At 41.3% G+C, this 19,184-nt stretch overlaps 1 protein-coding gene across 1 annotated transcript in view; it reads left to right on the top strand.

Moving 5' to 3' along the window:
• The window catches only part of cntn3a.1 (contactin 3a, tandem duplicate 1), a 439,231-nt gene that overhangs the window by 165,285 nt on the left and 254,762 nt on the right, over window positions 1–19,184 (top strand). Inside the window, exon 5 of the mRNA XM_034173228.1 lies at window positions 4,409–4,504. Within this exon, the coding sequence (XP_034029119.1) occupies window positions 4,409–4,504 (96 nt within the window). The remainder of the gene's footprint in view (window positions 1–4,408; window positions 4,505–19,184) is intronic.

Below are 19,184 nucleotides of genomic sequence, written 5' to 3'. Positions count from 1 at the left end.
GGTTCTTGGCTTGCTGTCAGTGTTGAAATTTTTCAGAGTGAGGGCTTACATGAGAACTTACGGTAATGAGAATCAGCGACGCACTACTGTGAAACTTCCGTGTTTTTCCTCTGCGTTATGACATCACAGGCTTACGTTTACCATAATACACCATATATCATTGGAAAGTCCTTGGTGTTAGCTTAACAATGCACTTTGATATATATGGAAAATATGGCGTGGGCGCCATCGCCATAGATAAAGGGATAAATAGCTGGTGAGCAAACGCCAGAGGTTCCGGAGCGCACATCCGAGGTTCCGGAGCGCGCTCCGGCTTGCTCCCCCTCAAATTAAGCCCTGGTGTAATCGGTGTGACAATCTGAAAGAGACAAGTTCAGCATTTTTCCCCTCATTGTTATGATCCATTTTTCCTTGTTACTGATGTCTCATTTCATCTACAGAAGAAATTGTAGACATTAACATCAACACAGCCTTTGAAGACAGCGCTGCTTGTGTGTTTATTTAAAATGGGATAAACACCACATGCATCCAATAGAAATGATTATAGCTGAAAATCATTTTGCATCACATTAAGGCAGATTTCTGCTTTAGATAGTAACTGAAAACTTGAAATTTCTGTGCAGCTTTGCTATAGTAGTGATAGCAATTTGGAACCAGTTACTCTGAAATTAAATTGCCTGCATTCACAAATGTGGGGCACTCAGAGAGTGCATATCTCTGCCAATGCACAATAGTCCTTAACTATTCTTTATCTGTTGTGAAGTGCCGCTGTTTCTCCAAAGTACAAAACAACTCAGAACATGATGCGTGACCTCACAGATTCATTCATTAAAATTCAACCTGGATGCCCATTTGTCCCGGAATCTAACTGTTTCTGTTCTCACATTCATCGATGTGTGTCTCAGAAAGATGCCTTCTGCATCCATGACAAAGCACACGATCACAGTGGCCCATGAGTGTGATCTGACATGCAGGTTGATGATGTCATGGGCCAAAACTGTACCACGTGGTGTGTGCAGAAACAACCGTAGCATAACTGTAGGCATTGGAGAAAACCCATATTATAACTTTTTCTGCTCTCACACAGATGGTGTGTTTGTCAGACGTCACGCAACTCCACACAGTTGGTAGCACTTTCCTTACCAAAAAGTAGTACTGATAAGTATATAAAAAGTAAACTGGAAGTATACTTGAAACATACTTGCATGTACTACTTTTTGGTAAGGGTTGCTGGGGTGTGGCTAGTGTTCTTCAATCATGGTGTAGTCGCCTCTTGCACGCCATGCACATGCCGTCTGTATGACAGGACCAGGTTGTTCAGAAATTGCAAATCTAACATAAAATTGAAAAAATAACAGAAACAAAGTTGACAAAACACGGGCCAAGAAACGACAGATGATGCACTACTTTAAACATCAGTGAACTTTGCGTGCATGCAGTAGCCAGTAATGGCAGTGAGTGCCGGTGAGCACAGCTCACCAATGGTCGCCAGTTGAAAAACCTCCTGATGATATTTCGACAACGTTACAGGTGACAGTGAAATGCAAGGGATTAGTAAGTATGTCAAAGGTCACAATCAAGTCATGTCTGGGACCATTCACTGGTGCTGCACTTTGCTGCATCCTCAACACCACGAAACCACCTTGGGTACTGGATGGCAACTATCTAGGTAGACAACCGGTCCATCCCACATCTCTAAAATAAGTCCATCTGCCACAGCCAAGTGAAATGTGGGCGTCTCCTTGGCTTTCAAAGGATCAAAAAGGTGGCACTAGGTGTCTTCGGTCGACACTGTCACCTTCAACAGTGTCTCCTAGACATCTAGCGAAGACACCTAGACAGCTGGATGTCTTTGGTACTAGGTGTCTTTGAAGGATCCTTGGGTACCACTGGAATGACTTTGTATCAAACAAGTTGTTCCTGAGTGAGACTTGGAGGAGGAGTATCACTTACATTGTGAGGGAGTGTCAACTATGACATTTTGACCATGTGGCCCATTTCTCTGTGCATGAAGCATGCAGATGCCCAAGTCTCGAGGACCCCAGTAGCTGGTGAAGTTCAAGGGGACGCCCACGTTTCACCTGGCTGCGGCAGATAGATGGTTATTTTAAAGATGTGGGAATAGTTGCCATCCAGGACTCACGGCGATTCCGTGGCATTGTGGATGCTCCCAGACTTGACTTGACTTGGTTCTTTGGAATTTGTTCTCCTAATGAGCAGTGCTGCATGACGATTCCTCGGCGGTTAAACCGATTTGCTTGCTGAAGCATCAGCGCATCTCGCCTGCAGCACGTATAATTAAAATGTGAAGTAATTCAGGAACTTTCTGTTAAAAAAACTTCTTTTGTGTTAATCTAAGGCTGTTTTGCTGGATTACATTGTTCATTATTCACAAGGCCTGCAAAGATCGTATATTTATCATGCAGACGCTGGTCCTGCTGCGCCTCTACGCAGGAGGTGTCAGTTTTGCTTTCTTCCCCTCTGTTTATGAATTCAGTCTTGATTATGTCATTATATGGAAGTTGCATATTTGGCTACACTGCCTCCAGTATCTCTTAAGACCCACGGCAGGCAAGAAAAGGTGAAGTGTTGGAGGACTGGCGTCTTTCTTTTCTTTCTCTCTGCAGGTTGTCAACAAGTAATCAGTCTCCATGCAAATGATGTTTCAGTCTGCGCCATTTAATTGTTTCTGGTCTCTGCAGTGGATGAAGCACGGAAAGTGATAACAATACCCAGTTCCAATTAAATTCACTCATGTGTGACTTATATTTGAGGAATCGCTTTCTGTTGCAGTCAGACATACGAGGGCTGTCAATAAAGTATAGGTCCTTTTTATTTTTTTCAAAACTATATGGATTTCATTCATATGTTTTTACGTCAGACATGCTTGAACCCTCGTGCGCATGCATGAGTTTTTCCACGCCTGTCGGTGACGTCATTTGCCTGTGAGCACTCCTTGTGGGAGGAGTCGTCCAGCCCCTCGTCGGAATTCTTTTGTCTGAAAAGTTGCTGAGACACTGGCGCTTTGTTTGATCAAAATTTTTTCTAAACCTGTGAGACACATCGAAGTGGACACGGTTCAAAAAATTAAGCTGGTTTTCAGTGAAAATTTTAACGGCTGATGAGAGATTTTGAGGTGATACTGTCGCTTTAAGGACTTCCCACGTTGCGAGACGTCGCGCAGCGCTCTCAGGCGCCATTGTCAGCCTGTTTCAAGCTGAAAACCTCCACATTTCAGGCTCTATTGATCCAGGACGTCGTGAGAGAACAGAGAAGTTTCAGAAGAAGTCGGTTTCAGCATTTTATCCGGATATTCCACTGTTAAAGGAGATTTTTTAATGAAAGACGTGCGGACGGGTCCGCGCGTCGGGACGCAGTCGACGCGGTGCGGCGGCACAGGAAAAACACCTCCGTGTTGATAACCATTTGTAAAATCCAGGCGGCTTTTGATGGCTTTCAGTGGAGTGAGTATATGAGAAATTGTTTAACAGCTGGACATGTTCCAACTTGTCCTTAAGGCTTCCAACAGAGGTGTTTTTCCTGTGGCGGAGTGTCGCGGCGGCTGCGAGCCGACGCTGCAATCCGTCCGCACGTCTTTCATTAAAAAAATCTCCTTTAACAGTGGAATATCCGGATAAAATGCTGAAACCGACTTCTTCTGAAACTTCTCTGTTCTCTCACGGCGTCCTGGATCAATAGAGCCTGAAATGTGGAGGTTTTCAGCTTGAAACAGGCTGACAATGGCGCCTGAGAGTGCTGCGCGACGTCTCGCACTGTGGGAAGTCCTTAAAGCGACAGTATCACCTCAAAATCTCTCATCAGCCGTTAAAATTTTCACTGAAAACCAGCTTAATTTTTCGAACCGTGTCCACTTCGATGCGTCTCACAGGTTTAGAAAAAAATTTTGATCAAACAAAGCGCCAGTCTCTCAGCAACTTTTCAGACAAAGGAATTCCGACGAGGGGCTGGACGACTCCTCCCACAAGGAGTGCTCACAGGCGAATGACGTCACCGACAGGCGTGGAAAAACTCACGCATGCGCACGAGGGTTCAAGCATGTCTGACATAAAAACATATGAATGAAATCCATATAGTTTTTGAAAAAAATAAAAAGGACCTATACTTTATTGACAGACCTCGTATTTAGGACTTTACAGAAGCATGTCTGCATTCATGCAAACATGGCAGTGTTTTGTGGGAATCTGCTGTTCTGCATCAAAGTGCACTTTAACCTCAGGTTCTCAGCTGTCTTCTAACAGATAAGGATTTAGCGCACTGCAGTAATTAGGACTTGTAGTGCATCTTTATCTCTGTAAACATGGTGTGTTTGCTTCCTGGGAGCCTCGAGCGTCCTGGAGAATGGATTGATCGCCTTCATTGTTTTTCTTTTTTGTGTCATGACGAACAGATTTGGAAAATTTCAAGACTCAGAGAAGAAGTCCAGTGAGGGTCCGCGAGGGTCAAGGAGTCGTCCTGCTGTGCGGCCCACCGCCCCACTCTGGAGGTAAGACAACTTTTGAGAACTTTATTTGTCACTATATTTTACCCACCACGGTCTACTCGTGCCGCAAGCTCAGGATCTAATCGGTGTCGTCGGATTTCGCAAAGAGTAGTCACGCCACGTGCAGAAATTTTGACAGCGTGGCGCAGCTCGTCTCTCATTTGTGCCGCCGTGTTTATGTGGGCAAAGTGGAAGTCATGTTTGTCCTCTCCCGCTCACGTCTCCTGGCTGTTTGTGCCATCGAGGTCAGTGGAGTGAGTCATTTTAACTTTGGACACTCGGGCCTGTCAGTCCGATTTTCAGTCATGCCGAGGAAGACTTTGGCATGCAGACTGCACAGCGCGTCTGCGGCTGGGGCGCTGCCAGGCTGAGTAATGGAGCTTCTCTCAAGGTGCTTTGTTTGCTTCACTTCAGGCCTTTGCATCCCTGCCATTATCCACAGGAGTTAGCATTGAGTGCTATTAATTCCCACGCAGGGGGCAGCGGAGGGACTTTTTGTTCTTTGAGCCATGAGTGCTGAACTGAAGGTATTTTTCCGCTGTTGAACTGTAACACGAACAGAACGGTGACGTGAGGTGAAGCTGGTGAGCATTAAGTCACAAGTCAAGCAGTTATGGTGAGAACAAGATGTCTTTTATTTTTGCTCTGCTGATCAGTGATGGTATTACAGATACTTCACCGTCCGTCCAACAACTTTTACTTCAAATCACAGCTCCTCCCAGGGTTCTTATTGGATCAGTCTGAATTTTCTTTCATCCAACCTCAGCCCATAAGTCCACAAACTAATGGAGATAGAATTTAGAATTTCCATCCAATTTCCAGAGTGACTGGAAATCAACTCAAAATGTCAAATCACTACTCCTCTCCACGTTCTTACTGGATCCATTGGAATTTTCTGACATGCACACTCAACCCCCATATCCCCAAACTGATGAAGTTGGAATTTCAAATTTCCACCCACACTTTCTGAGAATAGTGGACATTAAGTCAAAATATGAAATCACTACTACTCCCAGGGTTCTTATTGCATCTCTCAGATTTTTTTTTTTCAACCACACAAACTAGGCCCATAGAGGCACAAACGCTTGGGGCTGGAATTTTGAACATCCATATGCAGTTTCCACAGATAGTAGGAAAACATGAAATCAAGACAAAACATGAAATGAAATGGTTGCTCCTCCCAGGCTTCTTATTGGATCAACCTGAATTTACTACCATACAAACAAGACCCAGAGGCCCACAAACTAATAGAGTTTCAAATTTGCTTTGACCATTTCCATAATGAGTGTAAACATTGGAAATCATGTCAGAACCTCTGATCTTTATTCCTGATCTTTTTAGCGGGTCAGTTGGAATTTTCTACCATGTAAACAAGGCCTATAGTACCACAAAATAATTATGATGGGATTTATACACAATTTCCACTGTTAGTGGAAATCATGGTAGTTCCACAAACTAATAGTCCAAATTATGAATTTTCCATCTATACTTCCCAGAGAAAACTGAAATTTTAGAAACTAAATAAAGCCGCAGAATGCTACTCCTCTGAATCCGATCTATTTTGTCTGATTTCTTAAGTTTCAGTTGAGGTATCTGGTCAAAAGATCAGCTTGTTTGCGGTCAGCCTTAATGTGCGGTTTGGTGGTGTGGTGGATCTGGTGGCCTGCAGTACCAGCACGCAGACCTGACCTGACCTGTTGTATGACTACAACCAGAAACAAACTGTATTAATACAACATCTCTCTGTTTTTGATATTGAAATGCATCAAACTGAGGTCAACTGGCGGTGCAGAGGTTAAAGAGGTTAAAGGGCCAATCACAGTGCTGCACATCATGAGCCACAACATTCCTAATTCAAATGAGCATATGCAGAACATGTGACTGGAATTGCGATTGCCTAGTCCGTGTTTAGCAACCATCTCTGTAAAGCATGTCATCCAAAACGTCTTCTTGCTCCTGCAGCTACTCTTATTAGAACTGACAATGGAGGACAGACACTTAAAGCTGAATGTGAGAGTGATGAAAAATGGACCTGAACCATCACAGATCAGCGTGTATGGCACAGCGTACATAACATGACATAACACTTTAAGGATTCTCATATGCAGTAGCAACATCTCTCTCTCTGTCTTGCTTCCTATGTGATAGGACAGGTGTGGAGCATGTGCTAGTCCTGCCCAAATAGTGAAATGATGAAGATCTTGCTGCCTATGTTGCTTGTGTTCTGTAATTATCGCTTAAAACCATCAAACATTTCTGAAAATAATTTCCTGAATGAGATGCCAAAGTGAAGATTTCATTCCCATATTTCTGTTGGATGAATCAGATCAGCATGTGTTGTATTTTTTTCTCCAATGTACTGTTTATTAAAGGCATAACGCATACTACTGCTGCTGCTGCTACTGCTGCCTAATAATAATAATACACTTGTAGTAGCAGTAGCATACAGTAAGTAGCAATAATAATTCCTTTTTTTTTTTCCAAACGTTATGGTGTTATATGTACTTGAACACTGTACTAATACTTAAATACGGGGGGGTTCCTGTTGGATGACATATGAGATTGGAATGTGAGAAGACAATAATGAATTCATGATGCTGTTTAATACAGGTTATGTTTTTCACATCTCTTTATGTCTTTGTCAGTTTGAATATTATCAGGAATAATGAAAAATTAATGAATCAATTTTTGTGAAAATCTACAGCAAATATGATTCCTCTGATGAGAGGAACCCATTAAAGTTTAGTGATGACTGAGATTTGGCAGCCAATCCAGGAGTTTATTCAGACAGCACAGTAGGGAATGTTTTATCATTTTTGTCAAGAACCTAAAATGATTTTGAATTAATTATATTGTTTGTCCGACATTGTGATTGGTTTGGATTTGGATAGAGGTCCTTATCTGCTAGATTGCTGGAGCATGTGTGGATGTGCTCTTAAATACTGTAATTGCTGTTTTTGCATTTTTGTTGTGTGTGTTGTAGAATTACAATGATAATCAGCTACAAATTCACTGACTAGTACAGCAACCATTTTTTGCTATCAATTAAGAATTTTGAGCCTTTAAAAAAATGTCCAAATTCTTTGATTTCAGTGTCTTAAATACAAATATTTTTGATCTTATTTAGTAATTTCTTTCCTCCTCTTTTACAATAAACTGAATATCTCTGGGTTGTGGTCAACACTAGACATTTAGAATTGAGAATATACGAGTATCGGGCTTTGTGAAACACTGATCAGTATTTTTCACCATTTTCTGACATTTTATGGACACAACTAATCCATTAATAAACAAAAATATTTGACAGATTAAATGAATATTAAAATAATCAATTGCAGCCGTAATGTCTACTGATATGCAGTCTTATGGAAAATAGAAGGGACACAATTTTCATAGGAAAAAATAAAAAGAGGTTTGTTTTTATGATGATGAGACATAGCTGTTTTGAAATTTTAAAACTTTTTTCTGCTCTGCGTTAAGACCCCTTCACACATAGTGCGAATTTGGCCAATTTGCGCATAAAGTGCACATGAAACAGGAATCCTATGCAAAACGTGTAATATCGTAGCTGCTTCCAACGCCTCGTACACCTGTTGCTACAATTATTTGTGCATACCAGCGGCTGAAAGACAGAGTGTGCACTGTGAGAGCCCATCGAACCCTCTCGCGGCAGGTGTCGGCCAAATTCCAGCTGATACGCAGGAACATCTAACACCACTTGTTTGGCACTTAGAAAATGTGTGGCCATTCGTTCCATCATCAAGAAAACAGTCAGCAGACAATCATTGTCGAGTTGTCAGTGAAATTTGTCTAAGTGCCCCATGACTGCGAAGTTGCCAAGGGCACATGTGGCGTGCCAGAGTGTCGGCTCCCCCCACAACACATGTATGCGTGTGCTTTGCATGTTCCCCCGCCCCCCCAACACATCTATGCATGTGGTTTGCCCGCTCACCCCCCTCTCCCCCCTCACCCCCGGAAGGCGAGGCATCTCTCATCGGATCACAGCGTGAGATCATGGTCTGTGCGCTGACAGGACAGAGGGCGTGGCTGGCTGCCCCACAGCTGTTGTGACATCTCCGGTTCTGGACATCACAGCTGCAGCACACGTCCTATGTTTTGACAGACACACGCCTGTATGTGCTTGTGTGGAAACACATAAAAACATATATCGCTTTGGCGACGGGCTGGTGAAATGGACTGTCGACAGTTCATTTGGACACGCAGCAGGAGATCTGAATGTCATGTTTGACAGGACACGTGTGTCGGGCCGTGAGGGCTGTGAGTGGTGCGCAGCAGAACCAGGACAAGCCTACTGTGCATCAAATGCGGCACTTTCAGTCACATATCGGCAGAAATAAACCGTACCAAATGCCGTTTGGTCAGTTATCACAGCACTTTTTTTCTTTTTTTAGAAAATACGTTTGTCTGCTTGTTGATTTTAGCCATTTCACACTCCTGTTTTAGGACAGTAATTGTAGTGCAGTGGTAAAGTTTCTGTCTGGTAATCAGAGTGTGTGGGTTCAAGTCCTGTGAATGGCATTTTTTTTTTTTTATTTAACCAGAGTTATTTAACCTCGGCTTCTGTATTGAGTTCCCTTTTATGTATTATTTATATCAACCCAGTGATATTCACTAATTATACAGCTGTTTTTTATTTTATTTTCCTCCACATCAGTGGTGTGATGTGGTGCACTTGGAACACAGCTGCTCGCCCTGTGTTCCTGCTCGAAAGACATCGTCACGTGCATGAACCGTCGTGCCTGGCTCGTGCAACGCCTGCCCGTCGGCGCAATGTTTCATGGTTCGTTCATACAAGCTGTTCACTGTGAGTCGCCCTGATTTGTACTTATTTGCAATATATATATATATATATATATATATATGGTGAAGACATAAACACTCATTGATTTCAAATATTTAAAATATGAAAAGACATGAATAATTGTACAATGTTGAAGAAGAAGAATCTGTAAAAGAGAAAAAAAAAAAAAAAACTTGATGATACCGAAATTGTAAAATTATTCATGTGACTTTTGATATTATAAATATTTGAAACCAAGGAGTATTTTTGTGTTCACAGTGATCCAAACACAGTTACCTACTGTTTCTTTTTTTTTTTTTCTTTTTTCTTTTGCAGTGAGGGAGCCCTGTTTAATCACGACTGAGTCGCTGAGGTTTAGCTTGTCCGTTGTGAATGTGACAGGCTGTCTACGACATCCAATCAGTGGCATTGATTGCTTTCCTTAATTTAACTTCATTGACAACACGTGCAGGACTCTGTGGACAACCTCTCGGCTGAGGCAGCTTTTTGGCAGCAGACACAGAAATGAGTCTGCATTAAGAGGATTTTACTTGGATAGATTACATTTACCAAATCCTTCTGGGTAATTTGCGCTCATTACACAGTCTGTAAATATAGTGAGTAAATCCTCCAATGCAACAAGAGTCTGTCAATATATTCAGTAAGCCATGCCATACATTGGTTTTTGGGTGATGATTCCTTCAGCATGTATTGAAAAGTCTTAAGCACTTTTATAGATTTATGTCAAGGAAAAAAACACTTCTATTTGATTTGACAGTATTTCCAAATTGCTAGTTTGCTGATGTTTGTGTATTGATTGTTGTCCAGTCCTTTTTAAAAATTTGATGACTACAGTACAGTTCACTTTAAATGGATTGATGGATAATATTTGGTCTATTGGTGCGGTTTGCGTTCTCACAAATGAGCTCTATCATGGTGCACTCGGAACCTGAGTATTCCCTTTCAGACGTTTCACGATGTACTTATTTAGAGCTTGAATGTCGACTCTCCAAATAAACCGAGCTCTATCAGTAAATGAACGATGGTGAGATTTGGGCTGGGTGATGATTTTGATTTCAATTATGATTTTTGCTTACAAAGATTATGAATATAACATTAGTGAGCTAAAATTGTTTTTTTAACATGTTCAGTTTTGCAGTGATGCACTCCTTTCTCCAATGTGTGATAAATCCAACACGTCTCTGGGCTTATACCCTTCCCGAAAAGCACAGACTTGTTCTCAAGAGTGGAGTTATGTGTGAGGCTTGGTATTATTTTTTAGGTGGGTCTGAGCTACACAGATCAGGCAGAAAGAATGATTTCTTTCTTGACAACATTGAATTATGTATGTATATATGTTACAGATATGGCTGTGTTTAATTGTACTCTAAAGCATTCAGAAACTAATGGTTTATTGTATTGATTAGCTACATTTTCCTGCTAAGGCACTCTTTCACTGCCATTTACTGTCTACTTCGCTTGATCACCACTTGTTGAGTGGGAGAAGGAAGGAAAAGAAATCCTCAGTCTAGAAATCTAACTCTGTATTCTATCTTTTGATACTGATTGCTTTCATAGCCTATTCACCTTATTCAGCCCCGCCCACTTTTACAACAGGCATTTCCGTTTTGTCTTAGGACTTCTGGTGAGGGGCAGTGAATGAGTCACCAGGTGGTCCTCATTCATGTCTTTTGGAGGCATGGCCTTCAAGAAAGCGAGGTATGACCTGAAATTAATATTGTGGTATAAATTGAATCCCTTCATGGTAAGGGTATATATTGTGATATAGTGTAAAAACTACAATGGAAGTGTTTCTGAATGGATTATATGGTCCCTTAGCAAAGCTAAATTGATAAACAAAAAAAAAACAAAAACATATAATGTCATTTTCAGAACATTTGTTGTGCAGATCTCAAAACTACAGCTACAATTTGCCAGAATTAAGGTACATCTAAGATACAAGCCTAGATTTAGCTGTTTTGGTGAAGTTTTATCTCTTGAACACTAGATGCACACCCGCTCCGAATACCCAGACAGCAAATACATCTGGGCCAGATGTAGTCCAACATCTGGTACCAATCCTGAAAACAGATCCGGTCCAGACAGTTTTTGTACCCTGGCCCAGATCCGGCACAGCTCCGCTTTACAGTTCTGAACAGATCCGGACCAGATCTGAACTGGATCCGCAAAACACCAACCGTTTACAGACCATATCTGGCATGGATCTGGGACAGATGTGGTCCGCATCACAGCACCGTGGCAGGAACATGGGGAATAACGATAAGCAATTTTATCTGCACTCGGCAGAAACTATCCATTAGCGGTTATAAACTCTGTACTCTGTAATCGTGATCGTCACTGAGGCTTTTTAAATGCTTATTGCAAAGCGGTTTGTTTCTTTACGACAATTAAGTTTTATAAGTCCAGGGACACTGATCTGTGTGTTATAGATACAAATCGGTTTCCTCGGATCCACAGAACTTACCCTTGTAAAACTTGTTCCTGCCACGGTGCTGTGATGCGGTCCAAATCTGCCCCAGATCCGTGCCAGATATGGTGTGTACACGGTTGGTCTTTTGTGGATCCAGTTCAGATCTGGTCCGGATCTGTTCCAGAACTGTAAAGCGGAGCCGTGCCGGATCTGGGCCAGGGTGCAAAAAACTGTCTGGACTGGATCTGTTTTCAGGATTGGTACCAGATGTTGGACTACATCCGGCCCGGATCTATTTGCTGTCTGGGTACATGAAACCGTTTTCAGGATGGAGGCATTCCCTCATTTTCAAAACGCAACAAGAAACCAGAAAAAAAAAAAAAATAGATAGCAGTGCTTAATTAACTCATATTTGAAGTCAGTCTGGGTAAATCGTCATTCCCTGGCTGATTTTCTGCACCCAGTTAAAAAAAAAAAAATCCTTGCGTTATTTAATGTGGTACTTTCTCAAATATTTGATTCAGATCACGACGGAGCCATCCGTCTCTACCTGGAGCGTCTGCTTTTAAATAAACAACGGCTTTGCAGATATTGCACATATATAGCTGTCTTGGTTTTGCAGTGTTCAGCGAACATGTCCGTGACAGAACTCCTCAATGCTTGCCTGTTTAGCTGACTGCTAAGTGTGGAAGAGACCGCTCCAAACACTCCTCCTCTCAGTGACAGACACGCCTCAGCTCAGAACACCCCCCTCTCCTCCTCCCTGCACTCTGTCTGCTGCAGGAAGCAGCAGTGCTTCACAGACATTTCACAGAGTATTCCTGGATCGAAAAAACTCTTACTAGGGGTGCTACGACCACTACCTTGCAGCCCCCCCCCAAGAACTAAACCAAACCAACTGTTGTAGGTTCCTTAGATGACCCCAAAACACAATCAGGATGTCCCCAAAAATAAAAATTGGCCTCAAGCCAGTTATCCAAGATGGCGACCAAAATAGGGTTTTTCACTAAAACACATTACACAGCATACAAACAACTTAAATATCACAGAGATTCAATGGGATGACCATTGCAGGTCACAGCAAACTCATTTGTGCCTAAACTAAATTCATTCATGGGTTTAAGATTCAAAATGGAATCCAAAATGGCTGCCAATAGACCCTTATCATTAAAATACATAGTAGGAACAAACAATAGACTTTATAATGACAGAAAGCATTGGTGTTTAGTGAAAAAACCCTATTTTGTGGCCATCTTGGACGCCATCTTGGATAACTGGCTTGAGGCCAGTTTTATCTTTGGGGAACATCCTGATTGTATTTTGGGGTCATCTAAGGAACCTAAAAAAGTTGGTTTGGTTTAGTCCTGGGGAGTGCAAAGGTAGAGGTCGTTGCTCCGTTAGTATCTGCAGGTTGTATCGGAAGCATTATTGCGATTGGTCGGTGGAGTCCAAAACTCTACTGTGGGCCAAATTTATATAATTTCTACCGTCAGCTGTAAAAACCGCACAGCCCTAGTTGTAACCGTTCAAATTCTATCTTGCTTGCGCAAGTTGCATAGAAGTTAAGATACCCAATAAATGCATAAATGTTTTGACAGTCAGTAATTAAAATGGATTCAACACGAATGATGTGAAACCAAGTCAAGTCTGGTAGCATGTACTGGTGCTGCGCTTTGCCTCATTCATGACACCAAGCAACTGCCTTGGTTCCTGGATAGCAACAGCCAAAGCAGACAACCGGTATGAAAGCACCATTAGAATATTTTAATAGGTTACAGTTCAAGCTTCAGCATCTCTGCTTTATGCACCAGCTACCCAGTCTTCCAAGACGGCAGATGTTAGTTGTGCATCAGTTGGCTCGTTTTTTTTTTTTTCTTTTTCCTAGGGAATCTTTGCATTTAGTGAGGGACATTCTTCATTCGTGATGATTGGCATGGCTGTTCTAATACGATGATGAAGATGAGATAAGAAATGTGAGTGACGTAGAAGATTGTTATTACTCACCACTACCTCAACTGTCTTGAGGCATTTATTATATTCAAACTCTAAAAAATGTCACAAATATTCATGCCGCTCATGCTGTGCTCGGATGGACTGGAAGGGTTGAATGACTTTGTCCAGAGGTCATCCGGCTCATAATGTAAACAGCATATTTGAAGTCCAAAGAATAGAAACTCATCTTACTGTTACAACTCATTTTATTTACATAAATATTTGGCGGGTTCTTTGGAAGAGTGCGAGAAAATGCTGTGTATTTTCACAGCTGTGTCTTTGAGAAAAGCTCTGATTGTCACCTCTTGTCCCGCAAGTCTTTTTTTTTTCTCCCACACATGGTGCTTTGCTGCATCACTTGGACGGCTTCTTATGTTTGTTGTCTGAGTGATGAAAGGTATTGTTTTAACTTTTAAGTAACAGATGGTTATGTCGTCTGGGATTCTGTATTCGTTGTTATGCTCTAGTGCAATAAGAGGATTTGAGGACAACGTTGGGTTTTAAATTAGGGATTAAAAATGTAACATCTCTCTCTGCAAACTCATTTTCAGAACATTCTATGATTTCCCCGAGCTTCTGATGTCACACGCTGTTCGAGAGCTCCAGTTGCGTTTGTATTTGGGACAAGGCTCTTGTCATTCTTCGCAGATGTTTATAGAGATCTGTGCCACAATGTGTTTGGTTAAAGAAATGGACCAAATCATCGGAGGAGCAATTTCTTATGGTTTGATCTTTGTGCCTTCAAAGAATTGTAGATTTATTCAGTAATTTTTATTGCCAAAACTCTCTTTTTTTATTCAGTCTCTAGTCCCTTTGGACTTCAGTCCAACATGACATTAATCATTTGGGACTCTACTCCTGGTTGAGATGTTGTCGGTAACCTACACCTGACCCACATCTGTCAGATCTGCTCTGACACAAAGCCTCTACTTGCTTTTGAAAGGAATGCCAGCTCGTGCCATAGAAGCAGAACTCTATTGGTATCTAATGGGTCTTCCTGGTTGGTCCTGGGCATGTCCAGCTCACGGGTACTTGGCGTTACTGTGCACAGTGTTAAATGATAGTTTCCAAAGGAAGAGGAAACCCAAAATGGTCACTATGAGCTTTGTGTGCTACTTGACGGAACAAAAGTACAATTGGTTTGCTGCACTAAAACGGGTGTCACGGTGATGTTCCTGCTTCATTGGTTATCTTGCTAACGTCTTGGATAGACGTGTTGTAAAAATGACCATAGACCTTTATTATTGTCACAAAAACAGAGTTTTTGCAATTTAACAGTACAGAAATACAGCTATATGGGGATGTATTCACCATCTTGGATTATTTTGTTCATGTAACCAACCAAAGTGCGTCCTGCTGCCTTTGCTCTGAATTGGCTGTTTCCCCGTCACGTCAGTCAGTATTTGCATCAAATACACTTCTCATCTACTTTAGCCCTGCCCAACTGGGGGCATAGCAACCATTTGTCTGTCATTGATTGAAAATAAATGGCAGCTGGTTGCTTTTCCTCTGTCTCCTGTAGTTATCAGTTTCAATTTAGTTTCATTTACAGTGAGGAAAATAAGTATTTGAACACCCTGCGGTTTTGCAAGTTCTCCCACTTAGAAATCATGGAGGGGTCTGAAATTTTCATCTTAGGTGCATGTCCAATGTGAGAGACATAATCTAAAAAATATTCTGGAAATCACAATGTATGATTTTGTTAATAATTTATTTGTATGTTACTGCTGCAAATACGTCAATCAATCAATCAATCAATTTTATTTATATAGCGCCAAATCACAACAAACAGTTGCCCCAAGGCGCTTTATATTGTAAGGCAAGGCCATACAATAATTACGTAAAAACCCCAATGGTCAAAACGACCCCCTGTGAGCAAGCACTTGGCGACAGTGGGAAGGAAAAACTCCATTTTAACCAGGAACCAGGAGAACCAGGAAAAAGACATGCTGTGGAGGGGAGCAGAGATCAATCACTAATGATTAAATGCAGAGTGGTGCATACAGAGCAAAAAGAGAAAGAAACACTCAGTGCATTATGGGAACCCCCCAGCAGTCTAAGTCTATAGCAGCATAACTAAGGGATGGTTCAGGGTCACCCGATCGAGTCCTAACTATAAGCTTTAGCAAAAAGGAAAGTTTTAAGCCTAATCTTAAAAGTAGAGAGGGTGTCTGTCTCCCTGATCCGAATTGGGAGCTGGTTCCACAGGAGAGGAGCCTGAAAGCTGAAGGCTCTGCCTCCCATTCTACTCTTACAAACCCTAGGAACTACAAGTAAGCCTGCAGTCTGAGAGCGAAGCGCTCTATTGGGGTGATATGGTACTATGAGGTCCCTAATATAAGAAGGGACCTGATTATTCAAAACCTTATAAGTAAGAAGAAGAATTTTAAATTCTATTCTAGAATTAACAGGAAGCCAATGAAGAGAGGCCAATATGGGTGAGATATGCTCTCTCCTTCTAGTCCCCGTCAGTACTCTAGCTGCAGCATTTTGAATTAACTGAAGGCTTTTCAGGGAACTTTTAGGACAACCTGATAATAATGAATTAAAATAGTCCAGCCTAGAGGAAATAAATGCATGAATTAGTTTTTCAGCATCACTCTGAGACAAGACCTTTCTAATTTTAGAGATATTGCGTAAATGCAAAAAAGCAGTCTTACATATTTGTTTAATATGCGCTTTGAATGACATATCCTGATCAAAAATGACTCCAAGATTTCTCACAGTATTACTAGAGGTCAGGATAATGCCATCCAGAGTAAAGATCTGGTTAGACACCATGTTTCTAAGATTTGTGGGGCCAAGTACAATAACTTCAGTTTTATCTGAGTTTAAAAGCAGGAAATTAGAGGTCATCCATGTCCTTATGTCTGGAAGACAATCCTGCAGTTTAGCTAATTGGTGTGTGTCCTCTGGCTTCATGGATAGATAAGCTGGGTATCATCTGCGTAACAATGAAAATTTAAGCAATGCCGTCTAATAATACTGCCTAAGGGACGCATGTATAAGTGAATAAAATTGATCCTAGCACAGAACCTTGTGGAAGTCCATAAATAACCTTAGTCTGTGAAGAAGATTCCCCATTTACATGAACAATTGTAATCTATTAGATAAATATGATTCAAACCACCGCAGCGCAGTGCCTTTAATACCTATGGCATGCTCTAATCTCTGTAATAAAATTTTATGGTCAACAGTATCAAAAGCAGCACTGAGGTCTAACAGAACAAGCACAAAGATGAGTCCATTGTCTGAGGCCATAAGAAGATCATTTGTAACCTTCACTAATGCTGTTTCTGTACTATGATGAATTCTAAAACCTGACTGAAACTCTTCAAATAGACCATTCCTCTGCAGATGATCAGTTAGCTGTTTTACAACTACCCTTTCAAGAATTTTGAGAGAAAAGGAAGGTTGGAGATTGGCCTATAATTAGCTAAGATAGCTGGGTCAAGTGATGGCTTTTTAAGTAATGGTTTAATTACTGCCACCTTAAAAGCCTGTGGTACATAGCCAACTAATAAAGATAGATTGATCATATTTAAGATCGAAACCATTAAATAATGGTAGGGCTTCCTTGAACAGCCTGGTAGGAATGGGGTCTAATAGACATGTTGATGGTTTGGATGAAGTAACTAATGAAAATAACTCAGACAGAACAATCTGAGAGAAAGAGTCTAACCAAATACCGGCATCACTGAAAGCAGCCAAAGATACGTCTTTGGGATGGTTATGAGTAATTTTTTCTCTAATAGTTAAATTTTATTAGCAAAGAAAGTCATGAAGTCATTACTAGTTAAAGTTAAAGGAATACTCGGCTCAATAGAGCTCTGACTCTTTTTCAGCCTGGCTACAGTGCTGAAAAGAAACCTGGGGTTGTTCTTATTTTCTTTCAATTAGTGATGAGTAGTAAGATGTCCTAGCTTTACAGAGGGCTTTTTTTATAGAGCAACAGACTCTTTTTCCAGGCTAAGTGAAGATCTTCTAAATTAGTGAGACGCCATTTCCTCTCCAACTTACGGGTTATCTGCTTTAAGCTGCGAGTTTGTGAGTTATACCACGGAGTCAGGCACTTCTGATTTAAAGCTCTCTTTTTCAGAGGAGCTACAGCATCCAAGTTGTCTTCAATGAGGATGTAAAACTATTGACGAGATACTCTATCTCACTTACAGGAGTTTAGGTAGCTACTCTGCACTGTGTTGGTATATGGCATTAGGGAACATAAAGAAGGAAACATATCCTTAAACCTAGTTACAGTGCTTTCTGAAAGACTTCTAGTGTAATGAAACTTATTCCCTACTGCTGGGTAGTCCATCAGAGTAAATGTAAATGTTATTAAGAAATGATCAGACAGAAGGGAGTTTTCAGGGAATACTGTTAAGTCTTCAATTTCCATACCATAAGTCAGAACAAGATCTAAGATATGATTAAAGTGGTGGGTGGACTCATTTACATTTTGAGCAAAGCCAATTGAGTCTAATAATAGATTAAATGCAGTGTTAAGGTTGTCATTCTCAGCATCTGTGTGGATGTTAAAATTGCCCACTATAATTATCTTAACTGAGCTAAGCACTAAGTCAGACAAAAGTTCTGAAAATTCCCAGAGAAACTCACAGTAACGACCAGGTGGACGATACATAACAACAAAATAAAACTGTTTTTTGGGACTTCCAATTTGGATGGACAAGACTAAGAGTCAAGCTTTCAAATGAATTAAAGCTCTGTCTGGGGTTTTTGATTAATTAATAACCTGGAATGGAATTTGCTGCTAATCCTCCGCCTCGGCCTGTGCTATGAGCGTTCTGGCAGTTAGTGTGACTCAGGGGTGTTGACTCATTTAAACTAACATATTCATCCTGCTGTAACCAGGTTTCTGTAAGGCAGAATAAATCAATATGTTGATCAATTATTATTTCATTTACTAACAGGGACTTAGAAGAGAGAGACCTAATGTTTAATAGACCACATTTAACTGTTTTAGGCTGTGGTGCAGTTGAAGGTGTTATATTATTTTTTCTTTTTGAATTTTTATGCTTAAATAGATTTTTGCTGGTTATTGGTAGTCTGGGAGCAGGCACCGTCTCTACGGGGATGGGGTAATGAGGGGATGGCAGGGGGAGAGAAGCTGCAGAGAGGTGTGTAAGGACTACAACTCTGCTTCCTGGTACCAACCCTGGATAGTCACGGTTTGGAGGATTTAAGAAAATTAACCAGATTTCTAGAAATGAGAGCTGCTCCATCCAAAGTGGGATGATGCCGTCTCTCCTAACAAGACCAGGTTTTCCCCCGAAGCTTTGCCAATTATCCATGAAGCCAACCTCATTTTTTGGACACCACTCAGAGCGCCAGCAATTCAAGGAGAACATGCGGCTAAACATGTCACTCCCGGTCCGATTGGGATGGGGCCCAGAGAAAACTACATGGTAGGTGTTCAAATAAGTATTTGAACACCTACCAAC

Source organism: Thalassophryne amazonica, chromosome 6 (genome assembly GCF_902500255.1).
Source record: "Thalassophryne amazonica chromosome 6, fThaAma1.1, whole genome shotgun sequence".
Classification (NCBI taxonomy): Eukaryota; Metazoa; Chordata; class Actinopteri; order Batrachoidiformes; family Batrachoididae; genus Thalassophryne; species Thalassophryne amazonica.
Note: the sequence above shows the minus strand (reverse complement) of the source record. Positions and strands in the feature narration are given on the sequence as shown.